A 25,766-nucleotide genomic window follows, 5' to 3' on the forward strand; every position below is an offset into this window, starting at 1 on the left:
ACATTCAAAATCCACCTGGACTCGTTCCTCTGTCACCTGCTCCAGGTGCCCCTGCCTTGGCAGGGGTTGGAACTGGATGATCCCCAGAGGTCCCTTCCAACCGTAATGATTCTGTGATCCTGTGTTTCACGTACAAGCGCTGCTCTTGGAAGGAGATCCTGATCACAGCATAACCTCAACGTATGGGCTTCAGGGACCCGTCAGATCGCACCTGAGTCAGGATAAGCCTGGTTTTTGCCGGGAGATGCCCAGACCTGGTGCCCTGCTCCCTTGGGAAGACCCAACCAGGGGCGCAGCCTAAGGGCGGGTGACACCGCCCGGGCCCGGCGAGGCGGAGCGAGGTTGTGATCCCCGGCAACGGGCGGCTACCGGGGGCCGCCGGGTTCCGGGCGGGTGGGGCGCGGTCGGGACGCCGAGGCAGAGCGGGCGGGCAGAGCGGGCGGGCCGGGCGGGGCGAAGGGCGCGGGCAGGGCGGGGCGGCGGTGCCGGGGAGCAGAGGCCGCCCCGGGGCTGTGGCCGCCCGCCCGCCCGGCCAATGGGAGCGGCGGATGTTGGCGGGCCGGGAGGTTGCGGCGTTGCCACAGCAGCGGCGGTCGGAAACCGAGCCCAGCCCGAGCCGGCGGTCGGGGCGCGCCATGGAGGGGCTGGAAGGTGAGAGGCGGCGGCAGGGCCGGGGCAGCCGACGCGCGCCCGGGCCGAGGCGGGTGTGTGCTTCGTGTTGCGGCTGGGGCGTGCTCGGGCGGTAGCGGCGGCGGGAGCCGGGGCCCGGGCACCGCCTTCCCCGTTCCCGGAGCCCTGCGGCCGGGAGTGCTGGGGGGCGGCGGCGCTGAGGCGGGCGAGCGCCGTGGGACGGGGCAGGGAACAAAGGCGGGAGGCAGCGGCCCCTGTGCGGAGCCCGCGGGGCCGGGCGGCGGCAGGACCGGGCTGCCCGCGCTTTGTCTCGGGCGCTGCTCGGCTCCCGCACCGAGCCCCACCGGCCCCTCCCTGCGGCGGCCGCGCTCCGAGCCCGCTCGCCGGGGCCCCTGCGGGCGGGGTGCGGCGCAGCGTGCGGGCATCTTTGCCAGGAGCCCTTTTTTTGTGGTAACAGATGGCTAAGGTGGGTGTTAAGATCCTCTTATCATGCTAGGGAAATGTTCAGTGCGGTGAAGAAAACTGGGTATGAATTTGCTGACAGGGTATTTGCAACTTCATCCTGTGCCCTTTGAATTAATGAAAATATCCTTGCTCTCCGATGCTCATCATTTTCATCGATGATGTTATCCATCATAACATAGATACCAGCTTGGAATTCATGAAGTTACAGCTTGCAATCTGAGCATTTTGGTAGGCCTGTCAGTACTGCGTTTTGCGTGCTGCTTTAACCGTACTACTTAAAAAAATAGAGACCTGTTCCGAGAAACTATACAACACAGTCATTAAGTCTTCCGTGCTCTACTTCTCTAGAGGTAACTGAGTGCCTAAAAAGGAGTAAGCACAAACTACTCTTTGTTCTTTATCCCTTCTAGAACAGTTGAAGTAGTGAAGTAATTTTCACAGAATACCTGTGTTCTGTTTTTAGTAGATTTTACAGTAATCAGACCCTAATCTTGTGCCTAGTGACTTCAGCAAGGCTCTTAAATTTGGACATAATTTGGCATTAAAATCCCAAGCGATTTCTTTTATTCACTTGGCTTTCTTTGCTGCCTGTTAATGCCTTTGAAATTTGAAAGGTGGTGTCCAGTGTTTATCAAATAATGCCTTGTCAGGCATTCCAGCTCTCAGGACAATTGTATGTTACCTCTCCAAAAGGGGAGAGTTTGCCTTAATTTTGAGTAAGCTATGTGTTTGCATTTGAGACTGTACATCATCTGCAGTCTATCTATCAATTGATTTGGCTGTGTGCTAATTTACCAAGGCCAGCTATGCTTGCTGTGTTGTGTAAGCTCTAGCACCTTCCTTACAGAGGATAGGAGGAAAGTAGATGTACAGATAACAGCAGAATGCTGAAAAAACTTGTGATTTTTTTCAATAAAATTTGTCCAGTTTCTGACTTTGTTGGAAATGGTTTATATCTTGTTTGTTTTTCAGAAGGTACTGGAAGTGGAGAGAGGAAGAACTGCTAAATAGGTGAAATCTCATGTTTTACTGAACCTTTTCTTGCAAGTACTTTCAAAAGCTAGAGCTGAACACTAGAGATTAATTTCAGAATACCACAGAAAATAAGTCATGTCTAAAACTCCTGTTGTCCTTGCCTTGAGAACACTCATATCTCACACTGTTATCCAGCATCCTTGAATGCAAAAGTTCTTGAAACTGAAAAGCAATTTTCTACATTTTTATGGGTCATTTTGTGCCATGTTTTTATTTTTTAAAAACTGCAACAAAATAAAATACTTCCCATTCTGCTTCCAAATATTTGAAGCAAGTGGGTTTGCTTTTATTTAGTTTTTCAGTTGAGGCTGTCTCTCTTCATGCATATTAGCTTAGGCTCAGATTAAGTTTTTGTAGAAAGGTCAGCGTAGGACAGAAAAAATGTAGGCAAAGCCAATGATAATAATAATAATAATAATAATGTTATTTCATTGGGTATTATGTTTTTATTCAGTCATTGCTCCATTGGCAACCCAGAATAGCCTTACTGGTTGCCATCTTTGATTAAATTGGTGTTTGGATGCACAATTGCAGTGTCATACCCATCTGACATAGAAGTATGGGCAGCTTCTGAAATCTGGCTCAGCGTGCTGCCTCGTTATATTAGTGCTTAGTAAAATCATTTCCCAGAGCTGACTGGTGCAGTAGGTGCTTGGCACCTGTGTGTGCGAGGGACATGGCTGTGGGGAAGGGCAGGAGTTATCTGTTGACAGCAGTCTCTTGCTATGTCTATGACTGTCTCAGACCCCCTCAGCTCAAGATGCTAGTCCGGGACTTTCCAGCCTCAGAATCTGGTGCTTTTGCTTTGCTGAAGCTCAGCATTATAGATGAAAGATCTGTTTTATTTTGGTTTATATAAGCGTGCTATTAATAAGAAAGAACTCTACCCAGTTTATAATGATCCTTTCCAGAAAGTGGAGAGATGAATATGTAATACTTGGCATGTGGAGCTGCATTAATGACATTTTAAACGCTAAATAATATTTTCAGTGTTGCAGTTGCATTTTCTCACTCTGCGCAAGTTTAAATGTTTTGTGAAATGGCAAAGTAGGTTTCTGTGTCACTTAAAAGTTTCTTCTAAAATTTACTTTTGTTGCTCCTTTAAAGCTGTTGCTTTAATACTTTATTTTTTTTATCAGTATTGTTATATTACTAGATTGAGTCAAATTTGTACCTTTAAAGTTTTGTAAAAGTAATGAGTGCATGCTTGTCATTACAGGTGACAAATCTGATATTAAGCCTAAAGTCACTAGCATTTGTTACTTTGTAGGCTGTGTACTGTTTAGCTGTTTTTCAATTTTCGTTTAATTTACTGATGAAAATAGAGCAATAGGCTGGCTCTGTCTGAAAATGTAGTGATCTCTAAGGTGAGCTTAAAAATCCGTTCATGAGTAGTTCACCATGTGCTGAATTTCAGGACCGTTTTTGATGGATCAACATGTTCTTGTTGCTTTCGCTGCTGGATGTCAAGAAAAAAAGCTGTCACACTGGCGTGTTTGTTGCTCTCTGTTTTGCTTGAGCGAGATGGAGCCAAGCACTGAATTCCTGACTTCATTTAAGCCAGAACAGTCCAGTGGTGGTGTTTGATCGGCTTCTCTCCAGTCTGTTTTTTCTGGGAGGATGCCGACAACAGCTGCTTGAGCCAGCTAAATGCCGCTTCCCACACTTGTTCACAGCCCATCCCAGCCTAAGGAGTAAGGGGCAGAGGGGCAGCTGTGCCCGAGGGCAGAAGTCCAGTTCTCTGTGGTAGGTAACAGCAGGGCTTGCCCAGCCCCACGCTCGAGCAGCCAGGGAAGTCTGGTTGCGATGGGAAGGGGATGGGTGGCTGCTTGTTGAGGAAGTAGCCTGCAGTGTCAAACCCTTGCGGATCTGCGTAGGGACTGCTGCGATTAAGGATGTGCACTCTGAACAGCCTGGGTGTGTCCTCCAGGTCTCTCCGTACAGCATCGTCTGCTGAGAGCTGGGGTCTGTGCTGTGGTAGCGTTTGTCCCTGGACCCTGCCCTGGCATGCGGAATGTCTGAGAATGCCCTGCTCCACCCCTGACAGTGCAAGATTTCTCCTTTGGGGTTTAATGTTAGTAATGTGACTCTTGAGAGCAAGTGCTTATTCTTACTTTGACAGAATTTCAGAATGCCCAGTCTTATTTTTTTCCTTAATAGCCTAGAAAATTATTGGATTTTAAAACAAAAATAATATTAACGTGAGTGTTCTTTTCCCTTTAGAGTTGTCACTGGATCCATGCAGCAGCTTCCTTACTTTGGCAGCCATTTCCTTTAGCTCCAGTTGACTTCAGCTTTTTTTTTTTTTTTAATACGTACATCTTTTGTCCAACAGAAGAAAAAATTCATTTTATTGTACACTGTTCTTAAATCAGCAACTGGGAAACTATTAAAGATGGAAATGCAAAACTAATATTATTGTATATTATTTTTTAAGAAGTTATTTGTCTCTGTTAGCCGTTAAAACACAATGATAAATGTGACTTTGCACTGAACTGATCTTGCACTGGGCATACTTGCACCTCTGTTAAGTGAGCTCATTTTGACATTTAACACTCTTTAACTGCTAAATGTATTTAGTCTTTTTAAAGCCGTCATGTTTTTATTTTTTTAATGAATGGTTTTACTTAAGGAAAAATCTTGAAAGCTGAGTTTAGGCTGGTAAGATATGGGGAAGTGCAGTACCAGAATATGTGGAATTCAGATTGATCAAATAGTGCTGCTTATTTGCCTTTGATTTAGTTGTGTTTCCATAGGCTTTGCAGGGCAAGGTTTCATAGATTTTTCTGGATGACTGTCATGACTGAGTGACTCTTTAGAATGCCTACATTAATACTCAGTATGGGAACAAATGGGAGGAATTGGAGGTCTGCACTCAGTTGCAGGGCTAGGATCTAGTTGGGATCATGTGTAGGTAGTAGGACAGCTCACAGGACTGCAGTGCTGTGGTGGATGAGTACAGGCTCTTCAGGAAGAACCAGCTGGACAGCAAGGGGGGAAGTTGCCCTTTATGTGGGAGAGCAGTGAGAATGCAACGGAGCTTTGCTTTAGAACCACCTGGGGGAGTATGAATCAGGGTTAGCAGGCAGACCAGTGTGGGAAAAGGTGTTGTGGCTGTCTGCTAAAAGCCACTTGATCAGAAAAATATGAGGTCTCCCTCATAATTGGAGGGAGCCATGGATTCACAGGCCCTGGTCCTCATGAGAGACTTTAACCTCTGGAGAAACTAATATGCTGGAGGGACAAATCAGCAAGGCACAAGCAGCTAGGAGGCTTCTGGTATGCATGGATGACAAATTCCCGACCCAGGTGATCAAGGAGCTGACAAGGGGAAGCAGTCCTGCAGTACTTCATGTGTACAGACATGTGAGATGTCAGCAGCCTTTCCTCCAGTGACTATAGGATGGTTGAATTCAGGATTCTGAGGGGAGGGAGCTGGGTACATAGCAGGACCGCAGCCCCAGAGTTCAGGAGAACAGGCTGAGACTTTAGGGATCTGCTTGCAAGAGTCCCATGAGATATGGCCATAGAGAGGAGTCCAGGAGAGCTGGTTACTTTTAAGGATGTATAATAATGTGACTGGCATGTTTTCATATTAAAAGTCATGCTTCATGGAAGGAAGGAAGGAAGGAAAGGACAGACAGTTGTAGTAAAGGGGAGTACACCATGATGTGAGTTGTGTGTGTGCTGCTGTTACAGTCATTCTTGACTGCATGCAATTCATTTCTCAGTCACAAAAAAAACCTGTATAGAATCCTCCTCCAGGCTGTCACTTTGAGGCAATGGGTCTCGCCTTGATACGTTATTTTCAAGGAACTAAAACCAAACTCCCCATCATCAGACTCATTCATGTACAGTGCAATAACACATTTTTTGACAAATATAATGCATTTTCATTGTCAGGATGAAAAGCTGATATAAAAACGTGCGGAGGTACTATGAAAGTCTTTTCAACTCAAAGGAATGGATGCTACAGTGCTTTTTGTTGTCTTTTTGAAGCAGAAGTGACAGGTTCATACAAGATTGTCAATACAGGAGTAGAGAAGAATTCATGAGGCTTTCCTCTAAAATTGGGAGTAGATGGATAAAAGTAGATTGATTTACTATTTGTTAGACAATTGTGAAAACTTAGCTGCTTAAAAATTTCAAAGTATATGAATAGTTGAATACTAAGAGGCAGGGCTTGCTATGATTTCCTCTTCCTTTGTCTCTTTCATGCAAACTGCAGAATAGCAGAGGAGAAGGGATGTGCTTGGTGGGCTAAAACATACACGTCATCATTTATCAAGCAGACTTGACTGAAGTATGGCAAGTACTGCCTGTTGTTAAGAATTACAGTCAGTGTATTCACCTGAGTTGCATTTGCATTTCAAAACTCCTTTTGGCAAACTAATGCAAATTTGCAAAACTTAGGTCATTATTGGAATACTTTTTTCCTACTTTGGTACATTCATATTTCATTATGTTTTTTAATTCTCTTTCAAACTTCTTTTAAAAAATTAATGCTCTATATTGTTTTTGGCTGTTTAAAGAAATGTTCAAGGGTCTGTGCAACCTGGTCCAGTTGAAGGTGTTCCTACACATAGGAGGGGGGTTGGAACTAGATAATCTTCAAGGTCCCCTTCCAACCCAAACAATTCTATGATTCTGTGAAGTGTTCCCTACCTGTCTCACTGCATTGGTGTAATTTTTAGGTGGCTCTGATTTGGAGTATTTGCCATTAGTTACGCTACAGTTATTTAATATGTTTATTAAAAAAGTATAATCCAGTCATTATTGATTATTGGACATACGTTAAAGACTGGGCAGACCTTAACCATATGCTGTGGCTTGCTGATACAGATTCTAACTAATGTGGGAAATGAACTGCATTTTTTATTGTACCATAAATATGTGCAACTCTTAAGTGAAAAATACCTTGCTTTTGGAGATGAGAATGGAGTTATGCTAAAAGCAATAAATACAGTTTTGCAAAAGAATTTGGCAAGTGCTCTTCAAGTGGAGGACTTTCAACAACTTTCAACACTTCGAGATTACTTACTGGCTTCAAACAGGTACCTAGTCCCAAGGCAGGGAATTGTACCAGCATGTTTCTGCACGTTTGAATTCAGAGAGGCTTGATGATTCTGATTATCACAGTTTTCTGGCCCAAATAGTTTAGTACTGTCACTGCTGTAGATAAATAAAAGATTTTGAAGGGCAGTCAGACAGATTTTACAGCATGACAAAATACTGTTATGAAGTGCAGTCTTGTTTCTGCAATTTATGTCTAAATGCACACACATACTTGGCTAGATAGAGCTCTCCAAAAGAGAAAAGTGTAACAAAACTTCAGTTATTAGCTGTTCAGCAATACTGAGGACTTCCTCTCCCTCTAGGTCTATTAACACAACTGCTTTATCTGTAAACATGGCAGCAAGAGCAAGTGCTATGGCTGTGACTGTGTCCGATCGAACCTGTTTATATTGATGGGATCTACATGCTGTACTGAGATAGGTAGACTGAGAACTGTCAGCTTGCCCTTTCTGCTGTAAATCAATTGTGGTATTTGAATATGAGAGGAGAGGAAAAAAAGTTGTTGTTCCCTGGAAATCTAGGTTTCAAGGAAGTCTAAACTTATCTATAATATTGAAAGCACCTTGATACATCTTGAGACTGCCTGTATAGCTGTACTGTCAGACTTAGTGGTCCACTCAGACTTTACAGCTAAACTCTTAACTTCAAGATCAGAAAGTATAGGCAACTAGACTGTGACCATACTCAGAAGGAATGTGTGTAATAACTTGTGTAGGTACAAACCCAGTGATTTGGAAGTAGCGGGATGTGGGGTATGCCCAGCCCTTGCCCTGGAGGGATCTCTGCTGAGATAAAAGATTTCGCAATCGCCCAGCAGGACTCCCTGGAAAGGCAACCACCTCTTTGGTCACATCGAGAAAAGACAGACCCACAATCCTGTAGGAGACACTATGCAGATTTCGTCGTAACCCATTGGTGTGTTCCCATCCCAGATCCCCTGTAACCCATTGGCCTTTTTTGATCCCCTGTATCCCTATAAAAGCAAGCCCAATGGGCCCCTGTGGCTCAGAGAGGGTTCTCGTCCCTGGCCTTCCCTTCGCCGGAGGGAACCCACAATAAAGCTACCTCTGTGCGGAACCAGCCACACGAGCCTTCTCGTCTCTCTCTGGTCTGGCTTGGCCTGGAGGCTGCCCTGCAGAGCTGAGCTGGAATCACGAGCTGATAATCACTAAAGAGCTGACAGCTTCTGCACGGGCTCCTCTGCCAGCAGCTGAGGGAAGACACCGGACCCCGGGAAGGCGATTCTTTTCGGGACCTCTCCCCGGACCGGTCACCTCTTCCTGCGTCAGAGCCGCAGACCCCATCACCAGCTGTAATAGCGGGAGGAGGAGGAGGAGCCCTGACAGGGGCAGTTTATAAACACAAATGATAAGATTATTGTAATATATCCTGCTGCTTCCAGTCTGGTTGTTTAGGTCAGAAACCCAGCATCGTACTAGGCTGTACACTTTGTTTTTATCTGAGACCTGGTCTCTGGCAGGCAGTAGAATAGGGTGTAAAGCTCTGTATCGTAGTTCTGTCGTCACTTCCACTGAAATACCACTTCTGTGGTATTCACATAACATTTTTGATCATATTTATCTTTTCTCTAGATGTGTTTTGATTAGATAAGCAGTAGTAATTATTTCAATCCTTCTTCAAGTTAACTACATTCATGTTTAATACAAGCATCTAAACTGCTGGTGATTAGCGGTATTAAAGTTGGTAAAAAGGAGAAGAAGTGTACCTGCTGGATCTTGGGTTTCCTGTGGCTGTATAACCAAAATGATTTTAAAAAGAAGTCCTGCATTGTTGCTAAATTTACCGACTGAAGAAAATTGCCATGAAACTATCTTACTACCAGTTTCTATTCTCAGACCAATTTATCAAGCATATCTTCCTTCTGTTTCCTGATTTGAGTGTTTCTTTTTTTTAAACCTACTCCCCCCAGTGCATCCCAAATTAAAAACCACTTCGGTTAACATTTTTCAGGAAAAAAATTGCAATAGAGATCACACATGAATGTCTTTTTAAAAAATAAACAAAGCCAAAATTAACTCAATTGCAACTTTCACAATTTTATTCCCATGTCTTTCTTTTAATTTATCAGATTTTGTGTTATTTTAAGTTATCAGATAACATTGCTAACCCTTCTGTGAGGGAAGACTCATGGACTCCTAGAGAGAAATGTTAAGGTTTTGTGGTTTTGGTTTGTTAGTTTGGGTTTGTTGTTTTTTTTTTTTTACTTTGAAAGTGAGGAAAATCACAGAGGAATTAAAAAGATGGAGGGGTAAGTATGCAAATATAAAGGACACTTGGCTTCCCATTTTCAACAAAACTTCAGGAACTTTCATTTTTTTAAATAACTTCCTTACGTGCTTTGGGTCAGTGATTTGTGTTACATGGGAGGGGTTGGCAGTAGAAATAGCTCTAGGCAAATGTGATTACCTGCCAGCAACAAGGGAGGGTAGGACTGCTGTGAGGAAATCCAGCTCTGTAACTGTAGCTGCACTAAGTGGTAATTGGCATTCTTTGGGCATTGATACGTCGTATGTAAATACTGCTTGTTCAGGTGAGCAACTACCAAGTCTGCTTCTTTTAATGTGGAATTTAAACACCAGCTCAAATTCTAGAGTTCAGTGAACACAGAAGAAAACTGTGGGGCATGTAGCTTCTTTTAAAAAGGCAGGTATTTGAATGAATTATCTTCTCAGCCAAATCCTTAATCATATACTGTATACCTTATTTCAAGATCACTAGTTCTGATTTATTTCAGCTAATTTGTTGAAGACACAGACAGTGTCACTTTGTGGGTTTGGGAAATGCCTCTCTCACTTGTTTCTGCAAAGCTGAGGGTTGTATTAGAATGATGTCATAGAAAGAAGTTGAACTCTTTAGCAGAAGTGAGTTTGCAGTGATGTAGGTTATCATTAGTAAGAGTGCTAGGGACTCTGAAGAATGAAGCCATGAAATAAACAAACAAATCTGTGCATGCCTGGTATTTTTGAGTGGAATAATTGAGAAAAGCTTACAACCATGGCTTCTTACCCTTCAGATCAGTGTTGAGGGCAGGTTCCCAGCTATCTAAGCTTTGTACCAGTGTTCATGTGCTCAGACTTGTGGATTTAATAAAACAGACCTATGGAAAAATTTTCACACATGATTTTTTAAGAAAGACATTCAAAAAATACAGTTAAAAAATAAGTTCGTAGTAAATCTTCATAGCATTCAAGTAAAATTCAAATGCAAGAATAGAAGAAAACCAAGATTTATCTCCATGTTTTGCAATTTTCCTACTTCTCCTACTTGTGTACATCTAAATGCACAGATATTTAGGTGGCACAAAAGGAAGTTTGATTATGACTTTAAGTTGTAAAACTTGGCTACTGTCAGTGCAGTCCTGCTATGCTGTTGTAAGGACAGGCTTATTCATATCTACATGGAAAAGGTATATAAATTAATTAAAGGTATGAACATACATGTTTTAAACTGCACTTTTCTTGTGATTTATAATTCTTAAAATGCATTGTACTCCATATTATGTTCATACAACTAACACATTGTGTGTAGTTACATACTGGTGATGGATTTGCTTTAAGTTATTGAAAAAGTCAAAAGTAGACAATAGTTCTTTATTGTTAGTAGAAATCTCACTCAGTTTTAATCTTTGCATTTCGGAAAAGGTTTTCAGTGGGAACTGCCTGCCTGAATCTGTCTGTTTGTTTGCTGTGAAGTATTTCATGAAATTATTCCTTTTTTTAGGACTGGTCGTACACTTAGTTAGCAAGTGTGTATGTTTAGGTGGAAAACAATTTTCCACTGGGAAACTGGGAACAAAAGCTGATCAAATCAGTGAACATTTCTATGCTGATAACTTTGTTAGTTTTTAAGATGCTGCTTTGCCTAAAATACAAGTCAATTTGAAGTGTTTTTATTTTAATGTGGTTTAAATAGAGGCAGTCACATTGTCTGCAATTGTCAGATTGCGTACAGAGAAAGCTACTAGTAAGTCTCAAAATTAATCCGAACTTACTGCCTCTGTCTTGATGGATACACGATATAAAAATATCCCTGCATTCCTCTGGTATAGTACTAGATATACTAGATGCCTTTTATTGGGAAATAAAAGTTTTGCCACGACTCCGTTGCATAATGCATGCTATATAAATATATTTGCTTGCATAGGTCTGATACTTCGACTTGTTGGTCTTTTGTCTGGTTCTGTGGATCTGCTGTATGTCAAGTATGCTATTTACATTTTTGTTACCAGTGCTTGAATAGCAACATCAGAAACACTTCTGTAAAGCATCAGTAATAATCTGAATAAAATATATAGTAAAAATAGCATAAAATACTGTTTCCTTTACAAGAGAAAGTGGAATAGTTTGACTTAGTAGAGCAAAATAAATGATGGAATATGTATTTTTTATATTTGATACTAAATTTGATCTCTTCCAAAGACACAGAAATACCCACTAAATAGCTCAATTCTTGGTGTGTATTTAAGCTGTCATTGGGACTTACAGGGGATTTGTCATTTGCATGTTGATATGCATCCTTTTAAGGGAGTGGAGTTCTGTATTTTAAATTAACAGAATTGCTGGTGACATGTTGCTGGGCCTGACAGCTTCCAAAAGTACCTAAGGACTTCAGTATATTCTTTGCCTTTCTTATCTGCATAGTCTCTGCGCAAGTCAAAGGATGTATACTTCAACAGTAATAGCAACTGTTATTATTGCTAAGTGTATATAAAGTTAGCATTTTTGAAATAATGTTTTGTCATTAATTTAATCACATTTTCTTAAAGAAGTATGTTGGTTTTTTTAAGGTGAGGTTGCAGTGCAAACTGGAGATCTGTTGCCGTGTAAGATTTGTGGAAGAACTTTCTTTCCAGCAGCACTGGTAAGTGGTGTGAGTGCTGTTGGCTTTTAGATTTGATAAGCTGTTATGAAAGTTTAGCAGTGCTCACTATAGCTAAAAAAAATAGATCTAGGTGCTTTGTTTTTGGGGTTTTGTTTTTGGGTTTCCCCCCCCCAAATAATTACTGATTCCAGTTGTCTCAGTTTTGAAGCTCCTTGGAAGGGAGTTAATTTTATTTTAAGGTTCCCATCATTTTCTGAAATACATGCCTCTAAAAGCATCTTCTTTAGGGTTACAGAATCAATCCTTGTCTTCTGCAGTTTTAAGTCTCAGCTAGTAAATGAAATGTTTTGTTAGCCATCTCTAAAACTCTCTTCTCCGTTGTTAATAAAAATCAGTCTGTCCTTAAATGTGAATATGAGTTTCAGACACCTATGATTTGTTTTGCCACTCAATGCAAATGCTGCCTACCTATCAATTTTCTATGTACAAGGAGCAAATACAGCTGCCTTCTAATTTTCTTCTTCATTATCACCCATGTTTTTGTGACTGTGTATATGCATTCGTGAATTCCTGTCGTTCTGTTTTAAAGGTAGTGGCTGGCATAAATGTTTAAATTAAAACAATATGAGCTTATTAATCAAGACTTGGGCCTTTTTTGCTAATTTTTGTATCAAGAAAGAGGGAACTAATGTGCTAATAACTTCTGTTTTCAAAGTGAGTTTTGTACTCTCCTTTTATTTTGCTTCTGCTTGTAGAAAAAGCATGGACCCATTTGCCAAAAAACTTCTGCCAAGAAAAGGAAGACGTTCGATTCCAGCCGACAGAGAGCAGAAGGAACTGACATTCCCACAGTAAAACCTCTTAAGCCACGGGTATGTTATAATTTACTCTGCATATGAACATTTTAGGCAAATATATATGCATTTTAATAAGGCTTATTTCTGCTGGCAGTTTGTGTTAATTAGATCTACTAAAATCTGGAAGAAATTGAACTATGATGTTATATACTAAAATAAGGTGCATACTTAGCTTCAAGTAGAAACTTCAAACATACGAAGCTTTCTTTTTTGCCTCTTAGCCAGAACCACCCAAAAAACCGTCTAACTGGAGACGAAAGCATGAGGAATTTATAGCAACTATACGAGCAGCCAAAGGACTTAATCTTAAAGATGGTGGAAAACTCCCTCCACCACCCCCACCATCATATGACCCTGGTATGTAAAGTAGTCAAGTTCCTTACATACTTTTTTTTAAGTTAATGTGTAGAAATTTGAATTGAAGAGGAATTTGTTGGAATACAACATTCACAAGTTCTTGAAGATGCAGATGCTGGGTTGTAACTGTGGATATGGCTGACTCACATCCTGTGTAGCTTTCAAAGCCCATGACTTTCTTTTTAATGTGTGGAAAGGTAGCTGTGGCCAACTTGCACCTTGATACTGTCTTATAAACCATAGGCTGGACAAATTGTTTCAATACCTTGTTTGTGCTCACAGCAGTGGAACTGCACAGAAATAGCAGACTGCCTTTTTAATTAGCTGACACCCACAACATATTTATGTTGTGGGAATGCACTTTTGTGTTCTTCAAATGTAATCTCTCCCATTTCTTGCTGAATTCACATTTGGTTTTATGTATGCAGTGTACACCTTAATCCCTCATGTAGTGGGGGTACTTGTGTTTTGGGTATGTGAGATGTGTGAAGTTTGTATTACCAAGGGTGTGACAGTCCTTGAGTACCTTCAGAACTGAGACTGGATAAAGTGTTCAAGCAGTCTGATGTTAATGAGAAGGAAATACACTGTTCATTTAACTTCTGGGATATGATAATAGATTGAAGAATATATTTTTTCCTCTTGTTCTAACAGCTAAACCATTTGATCAGCTTAATGGCTATTTTCAGAAAGATTGGGAAAAAAGCATGTTTGCTTCTGTCTGTGGTCAAGTGAGGATGTAAAGTGTTCCCTACCTTGTTTCTCTGCAGGAGATGTGTTAGTCCAGTATTAGGATTGTAATTGTGCATTCACTGTAAGAAGCTGTATTATTCAGCTTTCTGTACTCACAATCTTGAAAAGCGATATAGCTAATCTTAAAAAGTAAAGCCATCTTAAAGTAAAGCCATCTTAAAGTAAAGCCAATGGCTAATAGCTTTTGCTGTGGATAAGAATCACAAGGCTTGATCATGGAAAGAATCATTAATAATCTATATAGCATATCTATAATCTATCTAGTTGTAGTCGGTTTTAGTCTCCTGGCTTCATCCTGCTGCAGTGGGTAAGACTTAGGGAGCGGAAACCAGGAATGAAGAGACCATGCACAAAGTGATCAGTGGATACTCTTCTTACAAATAGCGCAGAGGCAGCTACTGTTGCTCCTTTTCCACTTCTCATGTAGGAGAGAGAGAAGATTGTGCGTGGTACCATGAATGTATCCATCGTCTCCTAGTCAACTCTTGTCTTTGTTTCTAACAAGCAGCAAGTCTTTTTCCTTTTAATGGAAAGAATCTCGTATTCGTATTTTCTACTTAACTGCTCTGAGTTGGCAAATAAACAGTATTGCTGCTTCTTCCATCTCCCTGAACTTGACTGTGTGTGTACTGCCCTCTTATTTTGATTAGCTTTTTTTTGTAAAGCTTACACTGAATCCTAGAAGTTCATCTGGACAGTATGAGCAGTACTTTCAGATAGCCATTGTGCCATAGGATTTAGCTTTTGTATTTTCAGACCCTGTACTGGTTTAGTGTATAGCTCTAAAACTTCATGTAGCCTGTTAGCTACTGTTAGATGTAACAAACCCTCTCTGGGCCTGGACTCAAGGACACCTTGTTGTCCCAGGCCCAAAATATGTAAACTAAGCCTCTGGGGAGGGGGAACAAACTTGGGGTAATTACATCATTACCCGAAATTGTAATTGGAAAATTAACCCTGATATGCAAATGGACCAAACTTATAAAAGTTTGAAAAACCCATGACCCAGCGTCCATTGTAGATGTAGCCCCTTGAAGACTTTCTGACTCCCAAGGTGTTCCTATTGAAGGCCCTCAATAAGTACCTGCTTTGCTTTTATTCTTTTAATCTTGTCTAGCCTCTGTTTTCAGGTAGCCACTTCAAGGCATCAGCCAAGTGTCTGACTGGTACTATGTGTTTGACAAAAGGATTAAGATACAATTCCTGATTCTTAAGGGTATACATTCATCCTCTACAGTCTGATACGTTTGTGGACTTTGAAAGTTTTCTGTGGGAACTGAGCTCTGCACCAGACAGAAATGGCTTATTATCTAGGGGCTTTCACAGCTGCTTTATTAATTTTTTTTTTCTTTTTTTTACTTTCTTTGGAACAATTTTAGTTTGACTACATAGATATTACAATTCTGTTTCTGAGCTTTTCTCTCTTAAGGTATAGTTGATGTTTGAGTGTTCTGACAGTAGCAGAGTATATGTGAAATAAATAAATAGTAGTTGTTTTACCCCGTGAGATTCCCATGCTGTCACTTCTCTGTGTTCTTCCTGTGTCCTTAGCTCACACTTCTTGGGTCACAGTTCATGGTTTGGTGGCCATTACATCATTTAACTTACTCAAAACAGTTTACTAATTTTTAGAGGGACAAGTCTTTAAGCCAGATCTGCCACATTTGGACTAGTGACATGTAAACCAAAACTTATTTTAGATTTTATAATATCTAATTGTAATTTTGGAGGCAGTGGCTGTTGAATTTCACCTCATTTTCTTCAATACATTTCTAAAATGACCTAGAAACACACTAATTTAACCTGCTTTGCCAATATCAAGCTTTTTTTAAGTTGAAGCTTACATGGTTTTGAATACTCTAACCTGGGGCATACAGCATCAATATCTCTAGACACTGAAATACCTGTCTGAAACTGCAGTCCAAACATATAATTTTCCAAGGCCACTGTATTTTAAAGTCTGTATTTCCAGCATACAGGTGATGTTTCTTTTAATATTTTAAGCATTTATGTTGCCCTTTCTGTTTTTTCCCCAATGAGAGTAATATTTCCTGCATGTAATACTGTTTGCAGTGTGTACTATGCAAAAGTAATACAGCCACCAGTTACTTTCTTTTGCATCTCTCTAGAGACAGCTCCTAATTTTGGCTGAGTTTCTTTAGATTCTTTTTATTTGTTAAATTTCTGTTTGTTTTTTTTTTTAATGATCACTTCTAGTATTGCAGTTAGTTATTTCTCAGTTCTTTCAAAATTGCCAGAGGAAACAGATTTTGTTGTCTTTTTCTGCTTGTGTGGGAAAGGTTTTAATGTATTCCCATTATCTTGAACAAACTGAACTATTTGTGATTTTTTTTTTAATTTTTGATTGTTTGTTTATTTAGCTTCTTCTCCACTTCCTTCTAGCTGATGTCTCTGCCATGTCCTTGTACCTCTTTGGCTACCTTCTCTGCAGAACAGCATCTCTTAAAGTGTTTCTGATTTTGCTGAGGTTACTTCTAACCCTCAACTACTCTTACTCTTATCCATCAAACTAGAAACGTCTTTTGTGTTACATGTGGATAATATTCTTTTACTTAGAAATCTGTATTTCATTTTCAGATTCAAGAAGCCATAATTTCCCCTGGAGGAGGGGCTGCTCTTTAAAAGACTTTCAAACACTCTCAGTTTTAAAACATATTATTAATGTTAGATTTTATGTTTTTAAGATTACATTCAGTGTCCGTACTGTCAGAGGAGATTTAATGAAAATGCAGCTGACAGACACATCAATTTCTGTAAGGAGCAAGCTGCACGTATTACTAATAAGGGGAAATTGGCAGCTGATACCAAAGGGAAGCTTCCTACTCGAACACAGGTGAGCTATAACACTTTTCTTAACTTGGAACTTGTATTCAATGTCAAATGAAGCTTGTCAAATAGTGTGTTGCTTTTAAATGGAATTGTTTTATTCTGTAATTCTGTTATTTGCACTGACTGAAATTAGACGCTTAAGTATGGATGAGGCTTTTGCTTTCTTAAACTGCAGAGGTCCATAAGTCAGATGGCAGCAGTTGCAAAGCCAAAACCAGTCATAAATGTAATTGAGAAATGTGCAAATGACAGGTAAAGGTATCAGGAGGAAATAGAGATGCAGTTTTTGTAAAGGAAGTTGAATTTCTGTTGTGCTAGTTCCTGAATCCTATTAAAGACAGTTGCTTAGGGGGCAAACAAAGGTACCTGACTACAGGACAACTGTCAGCAGTATTTTGGCTAATTAGAGGCTTTAGGAAGATTCAGGTGTATTACACAGTATTTTGAATCAGTGCAGGGACTGGTCCAGATGCCACAGGTGAAAGTAAGATTTGTGTTTGAAAGACAAAAATAGTTCTGTCCTTGAGTATTCTTTTCTAAATTAATTGGTAATGAGGTGATACTTTTTATCTTAACTTGAGTTTGATTCCAGCTATGGAAAAAGATGATAAAATCTGTAGAAAAGCAAAAAATGCAGAGAGACATACAGTTGAACAACAAAACAAAGCCACTAAGTTAGAGAATGTTTCCTGCTAGTATCATCTGTAAGTATTAGAAAACAGACTATCAGAAACCATTTGCATGTTCCCATACAAGAAACAGGTTGCCTAGTAGGAAATCATCATCTGTTCTCCCACAGTACCTGAAAGAACTACCTGTTGTGTTATATAGATAGCTTGATTTAATTGCTTAAATTTCTAGGTTGTATTTTGTTACAGTACAAACCTGCTGCGGTTAAGAAGATGCCTTCTGTAGGATCAACACCATCACCATCATCACGCTTACCACAGCCAAGTGGTGTTAGCAAAACTGTTGTAGGTATGAAGTTAATGTTATGAATTGTTTCATTTACCTTCTAAATATTAGTCCTCAAAGTATGCAGTAAAAATTTATTATTTATTTGATATAGTGGTTTGTAAAATCTCATTTAAAATAAAGTTGGAAGGGGCACTGATTGCCATCTATCTAAAAAGACTCTTGAGCACTTAGGATTCTGGTTTATATATCAGATTTTTTTTTTTTTTCTGGATTGAATATGAAAAATCATTCGGTGTAGTAATGCATGATTGTATTGAATACTGATCTCTCACCTGAAATTTATCTGATGTTTAATTCTGTAATTAATTTATATGCTGAATATGATCATGAACTGGTGAAAATACATAGTCAAGGCATGTATATTATAATTATGCAAGCAGTGGTCTAATTTGGGTTTCAGATATCATCAGATATCAAACATGTTCTGCTTGTACATACTTTGACTTTTCCTTTTTTCCTGAGGAAAGTAATTGAGATACAGTATTTCTTCTTAGAATAAAACACTGTCTCAATTACGTATTTTCTATAAATTTTTTGGAACATACTTTCTTTTTGTATTATCTTGATACTGGCTCATATCTTTGTATTTCTGAAACTCTTGTTTTGAATTTTGCAATGAAAATTTTTAAAATAAATTGTATCATTTCAGCAGCAAAATCTTACATTTTCTTACATTCTCATGCTTGCTTTCAACTGCAAGGTGCTTCTTCAAGTAAAGCTTCTTCTTCGTCTGGATCCAGTGGGAGCAAAATTCAAACGTTATCACCAGCTCATAAGAACTCACTGGGAATGGTGAACCCACAAGCAGGGTAAGTTCTATCTCATGTCGTCACTTTTGGTTAATTTCATATTTATGTTGTTCTAGTTCTAGAAATCTCTGTCGTTTGTTTCACTTGCTTTTTATTTTTTTCCTATGAGCTTCAGAAGTACAGTGTTTTGCATTTATTCTTTATCTGTAAATACAGCTTTATGTTTAAGGACCACTGGAGCAGGCAAAGGTGGGTTTTATCAAGTTGAAGTAACAGGAAAGGAGTTCAAGAGATAAAAATAAATATAAAGTATATTAAAAATCACTGAATAGGCAGAAGTGGTTGGAGCAGTGAATTTTTTCCTGGTAAAAGTGAAGGGACTTAAAGAAGCAGAAAGCATTAGGCATAATTGCCTACACTCCATGGAAATAGAAGAAAGAGGCTTCTGCCACAGACTGCAAGCCAATTGTGACAGGATCTTTCTCTTAGCACAAAAGGATGGATGCTTTCTCTCTTGTCTTAAGAGGCAGCAAATGAATGAGCACAAATAAGGCAAATGGAAACCAGTGCACTTACAACAGCAAGGAGTGCTACATGAAGATTACTAGAGTTCAGTATAAGTGCTGGTGTGATCAAGGCTGTGACTCATACTTTGCTGGAGGGGTGGAGAGTTCACAGAATCTCAAAGAGAAGTCTGTGGAAGGGATTGAAGAAAAGCAGTGCAAATCTGCAGAAGTTTGAGGAGCACCTCAAAGGGGCACTGAGAACACAAAACATAGAAGGACATGGTTGCAGTTATAACATAGGTGATGGAAAAAGATTTATTCCTATAAAAATGAGTATCAGATTGGTGAAGACAGTATAAGGTGGAAAAAAACCAATGTGTTAAGTTCGTGAGGAAGAAAAAGGACATTCTGAAAACTCATGGGGTTGGACAGCAGTTACACAAAACTAGAGATTTTTAGTTTATCACTCTAAAGTTTTACAAGTTATGCATGAATATGAATTACAGCTCTATCATGCTTCTCTCCTAACGCCCTGTAGCATCAGGATTCAGTTCTGTTCCTGCTTGCTTTACCTACTCATGATAACTGTTTCAGACACAGGTCACACACAGTCCTTGAGGCTGACAGATACCTTTTTTTTTTTTATTTCCCCCCTCTCCTGGTGTCTCACTAGTCTTTGGTCAGCTTCACTACCATTTGTAGGCATTTACGCTGTGACTGTCAGAAAATCCCAGCCTCTATTCACTGTTTTTCTTTATTTCTCCAGTTTTAGAAGTTGAATTAACACCTACTGATGAGCGGCAAACAAGCAGGTCTGCAAACCACAGCAAAAAATTCAGCTGCGATAATTTGAAGGCATGTTTCTGAGCCCAGTAGTGTATCCCAACTGTCTGGAAAAGCTTTTTCCTGTTGAAAGTTCCTAAGTGAAATCTGTATTTGTCTCTGAGGGTGCAGCAATTTTGGTGTTCACTTGTTAACAAGGAAATTCTATCTAATTTTACCTGTCAGTTGCTGTTGCAGTAAGTATATGGAATTTGGTAGAAAATAAACCCCCTTGTTCTCTAGCTACTCCTCAGAGATCAGGAGGGCTGGGTGCAGCTTGGCTTAATTTCTGATTATAACCAGTTAGGCACTATGTCTGGTTGTGTTCAGTAAGAACTACAATTCCAGATTCACAAATAATGTAGTTTATTGAGCAATAGATTCTTGACTCTTGTTAGATTGCTGGTGATAAATGCACTAGATCTACAAAATGTAAGTGTACAGTGCTATGTATAACTGTTCCCAGCTATACTGTCAATGCAGCCAGAGGCACAAATCTCACCAAAGGGTCATCCCTGCTTTGGGGAGGGGAGAGAGGAGCAAGCCCATTGTCCATGACATGAGGTCATGTTCTCAATACTCCAAAAATGGAGGATTTCAAATACCAATTTTAGACTTTTTGGAAAAAAGGTGTGACTATAGCCAAAAATAGTTGGTTACCAGTTGCTGTGGTCTTAGTAGGTGGGGAGGCAGCTTTTTTCTCATTTTTGTATTGGTGGGTGCATTTTTCAATGTGTTAATTACATTTGGATACCTTTGGCTGAATTGGTTCTAACAAAGGCAGCACAGATCCCTAATACCTGTGTCGTCCTCCACCAGCTGAGGGAGCAGTGAAGGCCACCTGACATTACTCCTGTCAGCATGTGACAGCCTCACATCATTATCTTCGCAAAGGAACAGATTTGTAACAGAGGCTGGTTGTGTGTGGATAAGGGGGAGTGAGGCTGGTACCGAGGCCTGGGTGCACTTCTGGCCTTCACTGAGACACCAATGGGCTGTGAGGCTCTGCCTCACCCCAGGCATCGTTCAGTTGTTAAGCCTCGCTCCAGCCTAGTGCAAGAAAAGCAAGTGGCTTAGCTCACATTTTTGCCCAAACAGCCTCATGAATTCTCCACAAACTCACAGCATCTCTGTATCTTGACATACTAAGTCTAGCAGTTTTCCACAATTGCTTACTGCATTTTGTTTTCTGTAGTCTTCCATTTTCTCCTCTGTTGCTTGGAGAAAGAACTGTGACATGATGAAGCCAAATAGCAACTGGGGAGATGTTTGCCCAGGTTCTCTCTGGTTATGCATTCTGCTAAGCACATATAGATGGCTTCTGGTTGGCACAGCTCTAGATAACAATCTCTGCTGAAAGGCAGTAAATGTTAGCTTGGTTTATAACCTCAATTGCCTACACAATTTCCAGATTTTAAGAGTATGGATGAGTGTGTTTCTGCCTGCAGCCCTTACTGCTCTAAAAAACTTGTTCTCTTGTTTTCTAACTAGCCCTTATGGTATATGCTGCTCATACTAACCAGTCTTCTATACTAACCAGTTAAATGTGTCTCATTTCTGAGTGTTGTATCTGTGACCTGCCATTTCTTTTTTTAGCTTCATTGCATTCACTTCTGGGAACAAATTTGTCAGAAGGTATATTATAGCAAAGAGGTGTAGGAGCAGTTACAACATGGAAGAGTTAGGTTCCTCAGATTGGTCACTGGTGACAGTTTCGGCCTTAATCATCTCAACTTCTGTCTTAGTATTGGGGCACGAGGGGAAAATATATTGGGTTCTGTTGAAATACCTACAAAATTATACCAAAGCCAGGACCGAGACACCAACAGTCAATGTCCTACATCAGAGTGAAAATAGTTAATACGGCAGTGACAGATTTTAAACATTAAAACATCTTATAATTTAGGCTGTAGCTAAACACAGCTGGAATTGTTTTCTAAAAATAGAAGACCTTGTGAACATTAACCTTCAGTAGGATTAAGGAAGATTTATTTCTTTTGCTACTACATTTATGATTTAACCAGTAGAATGACAAGCCTTAGTGTGAGATCTGGGATTCTGTTATACCTCAGTGAGAGAGAGCTTATGCTGTAAAATAAGATGTCATGTTCTTCTTTCTGAGTTGTTAGTGGAACACTTTACTGAGCAGTGTTTTGTGGGGATTGTTTTAAGGGCAGTCTTTTAAATGGAATGGTAAGCAATCACTTTTTCTTTTCTCCTTGACAAATATTAAAGAGCCTACACACTTTATTTTGGCCAGGTTAAGTTCCAGGTTTTGCTGTTAGAAGCAAGTTCCTGCAGTTTGCACTAAGGGAAACTAACTTCTGGGGTTTTTTTAGGTATTACTTAAGTGTGTAAACTTCCGTCTTTACCCAGATCATTGTAATTCTGGATTTTCCAGAGAGGTAATAGCAGAGAGGCTTAATAGTAGAATTACAATTATATTGTGCAATATCAAGGATGAATTGTATGTACGTTGGAGAGGGGGATGGAATGGGACACTGCTGCCTCCTGTGGAGCCGCGGTCGCTGCTCCTGCGGGGATGCGCGGAGGGGCGGGAGGTGGCGCCGAGCCCGCTGCGCCGCCCGCGCCCGCCAGGTGGCGCTGGCGCAGCGCTGGCCCCGGAGCTGCGCGAGGGGAGGGAGCTCGGAGTTCATCGCCTGTAAACCTCATGTGCACCATCGCAGCGAGCGCTTTCGTTTTGTATGAGCAGCAATGGAACCCTATTTTATGAGCTCACTTATTGTAAGTTATTTTTACTATGCGGTGTCTTTTTTTTTAAATTTGAATTCTCCTGTTCTGCTCCCCAGGTAAAGGACTACTGAGAGAGCACAGCACAGTATCATCAACATAAGCTATGTTAGTGCCAGTGAGGTTTACTTTGTACGTGTAGATCAGGATGTGTCAGCTGAGTTCTGCTACGAGTTTTGTTTTTCTGCCTGGACAGAGTAAGAACACAGAGAGTTCTTCCAGTATGAATGGAAGTGTTGCATAAGGGCATAATTTCTGGGTGGTACAGGAGCAAGTGAGAGTACAAGAGTAGCGTGTGACTGTTGTAGTCAGTAAGAAAATCTTCATTCATTTGGGTGAAAATAGGTTATCTTTTTGATAATAAAGAATTAAGAAAAGGAAAATTCTACATAAGTTGTCATTAGGCTTATAATTTGATATCACATTATGAACCCAAGTTTGATATGTATTTTATAATAGTATAGAGGTTAGCAGTGTCCTGCATTTCTTGAGGCGTATGGCAGTTGTAGTAAGCTGCCTGTTCCGGTTTGGCCAAATTTAGAAATACATCCTCTGAGAGAAGGCACAACCACCCCTCCCCTACCAGGTTCGGGGAGAAATAAATTTTCCTCGAAGGAAAGTGAAGGAGATAAAACTATTTATTTAACAAACACAGGGGAAAAGGATAATAATGCTAAATAATAAAATCTCTCACTGTGGAGAAAAAACCTGGGAAAGTGTTCGAGTCCTCCCTTTGGTCTCCTCAGAGCTGGGGCTTGGCCCAGGGCCAGGCCCTCTGTGCCCGGTGGAAAGTCCTCCCGATGTGCTCTGATGTTACAGCAATCAAGCAGTCCAGTAGAAAATTCCAGGGAAGGAAAAGTTCAACTCTCTGTCTCTCTCCAGAGAAAAAGCAGCTGAACCACTGGCCAAAAAAACTGTCCTCAGGAAAACAGCAAGCCGGGTGTTTCCTCCCTCCCCTGCCACAGCTGGGAAACCAATTGCTATCTGTGTGTGACCTTGAACAAGCTGCAAACTGCTTTGAAGAAGTTTTGCTCAGTTTTTTCTTCCCCCTCTCAGGCTCAGTTTAGAAGTATAGAAAGGCACAGAAATCAGTTTCTGGGCATAGGCAGCGATATGGGATACACATCATAAAGTCACCCCAAGACACTGCCAGAAATAATCAGATGTTCAGGAGGAAAAAAGGGTAATCAAACAGGTGAGCTCCACACCCACATGCAAACTGTTTTGCGCAGCAGAACGTGACACCACTGTTTGTGGCCAGCCAGGGATCTTTTGCTTGTACAGATTGTCTGTTCATGTTTCATTTGTGAACAGTTATGTTTGTTTGTTTTTTTAATGGGACTTGGAAAATTACATTATATTTTTTAATATGGCAAATGAACCCATAGAATTTAATTTGTAATTTATGTTTTATTTTGGGGCTAAGACATACACTTTAATGTTAATATTTCCCTCCTGGAAAATAAGTCTGTTAGTGACACATCCGCAACTGTCTTACAGCTGAAATACAATATGAACCGCACACCAAATCAATAACAGTAAATTTTAAATTCCACTTACATGTTTGCCATAAAGCATTTGTACCCTTTATAAACATTATCTTTTCAAACCAGTTTGTTCCTTTTATGAATACCATAACTTACAGGGCTTTGTTCAATGAAATCAAGATATGTAAGGAGTCATCTTGGAGATCTTTGCATTTTGAAAGATTCTTGTGATCATGGTTTTTTCCATTAGAATGTGAAAAGACTGTCAGCTTTGGGTTTTTGGTTTTGTTAAGGTGTGAAAGAATACTGTAGTTCTTTATTTTGATAGTATTATGACTGCTTCTAGGATATTTCTTTGGTGTTCTACTCTGTATGTGCCTGGAGTTCACAGGTTATGCTGATAATTTGTTAAAGTTCAAAAATAACCAAGACGATGTTAGGTTGAGGTATGTGTTTTGCAGTGTCAGAGACCTCAATCTTGCTTCTCAGTTTCTTGGGAGTATGTAAAGAGTTTATATTGGGTCAAACATTAGTTTATGATAACTGTATAACTATAGTTAATTAATTTGAACTAGAACATCTGTTTGGGAGGCTATTTGTAGGTTTTACTTTATGATGATAAGATTACAAAAATGCAGATCTTAACTTGATCTAATTTTCCAGTCTAAGTGCGATTTCTGAAAAGCTACAGTTTTCCTTATGATGATGTGAGGAAGGGATTTTTTTTTAATTATTATTTTGTTAGTTAACTTTTTTTTAAATGTTTTTAAAATTTGATTTTTTTGATTTATTCTTTCTGGTTTTGAAATTTTATCCATAATAGTAAAAAAAAAAAAGTAATAAAGTATTGGCTGTGTATGTAGTACTATCTATTGTGAATGGGGGTTTTGTTGTTAAAACAAAGCTGGGTTTCTTTCAGGCTGTCCTCTATTCTGCCTTCCCAAAACAAAAACAAAAAAAAAAAAAAGAAAAAAGGAAAAATTTTTCTTCTTGCTAATTCTAAAGTTAAGGTGGCTTGTACTTATATATCTTTTATTTTCTAATGTTTTAAACTTACTATGACTTGTAATTATGAGCCCCCCTTTCCCAATGTTGAATGACATCATGAAAGCTGTTCTTAAAAGAGACTAAATGTGAGTACATTGTGCAGAGTGTGAGGATAACTGGCATTAATATTTTGTTTGAAAAAGAATTTTAAAAATGTATTTGAAATGTAATCCAATGTCTATGAAATCCATTCCTTATCAAAACAAGAAGAAACCCTTTTGTTTGCTGGACAATTAAAGTCTGATTTGTACTTTTTTTTTAAGTCAATGGGATTTCTTTGGCAATATCAGTATTGAATTGTGAGTATTTTTAATTTCTTTTTTTTTTGCGTAACTTGAATAGCAATTTAGCGCTGTCCTTATGAGCACCCCTTCATATATTTTAATAGTAAGATGGACAAGTTAGGCCCACCACTGCAAACTGGAAGAGATGTGCAAAGGTTTTATGACACTGATACAAAAACAGACCGTACCATCCAAAGGCCAAATGAGTTGTTGCTTGTAAAGAAGTAAGAATTAAAAATCAGTGTGGTTTATCTCTTTTGCAGAAATGTTTCTCCTA

General features: G+C 39.8%; 1 protein-coding gene and 1 long non-coding RNA gene across 3 annotated transcripts in view; both read left to right on the forward strand.

Moving 5' to 3' along the window:
- Positions 1-511: 511 nt before the first annotated feature.
- Positions 512-25,766, forward strand: part of ZC2HC1A (zinc finger C2HC-type containing 1A) — a 36,000-nt gene continuing 10,745 nt past the window's right edge. Inside the window, exons 1-9 of one of the 2 annotated variants that reach the window (XM_042035853.1) lie at positions 512-651; positions 12,014-12,087; positions 12,804-12,920; positions 13,127-13,262; positions 16,721-16,869; positions 17,744-17,843; positions 18,544-18,652; positions 19,483-19,485; positions 25,594-25,713. In XM_042035853.1, coding sequence (XP_041891787.1) covers positions 549-651; positions 12,014-12,087; positions 12,804-12,920; positions 13,127-13,262; positions 16,721-16,869; positions 17,744-17,843; positions 18,544-18,652; positions 19,483-19,485; positions 25,594-25,713 — 911 coding nt within the window. In that variant the 5' untranslated portion in view covers positions 512-548. The remainder of the gene's footprint in view (positions 652-12,013; positions 12,088-12,803; positions 12,921-13,126; positions 13,263-16,720; positions 16,870-17,743; positions 17,844-18,543; positions 18,653-19,482; positions 19,486-25,593; positions 25,714-25,766) is intronic. The other variant, XM_042035851.1, reaches the window with a different exon arrangement.
- LOC121668263 lies at positions 2,113-4,543 on the forward strand. Its single transcript, XR_006017329.1, has 2 exons — positions 2,113-3,876; positions 4,354-4,543. It is a non-coding gene; the product is annotated as an uncharacterized LOC121668263 (long non-coding RNA).

The sequence above is a fragment of the Corvus kubaryi genome, unplaced genomic scaffold (genome assembly GCF_017639235.1).
Source record: "Corvus kubaryi isolate FWS band 111438036 unplaced genomic scaffold, C.kubaryi_AGA036_p1.0 37385, whole genome shotgun sequence".
Lineage (NCBI taxonomy): Eukaryota > Metazoa > Chordata > Aves > Passeriformes > Corvidae > Corvus > Corvus kubaryi.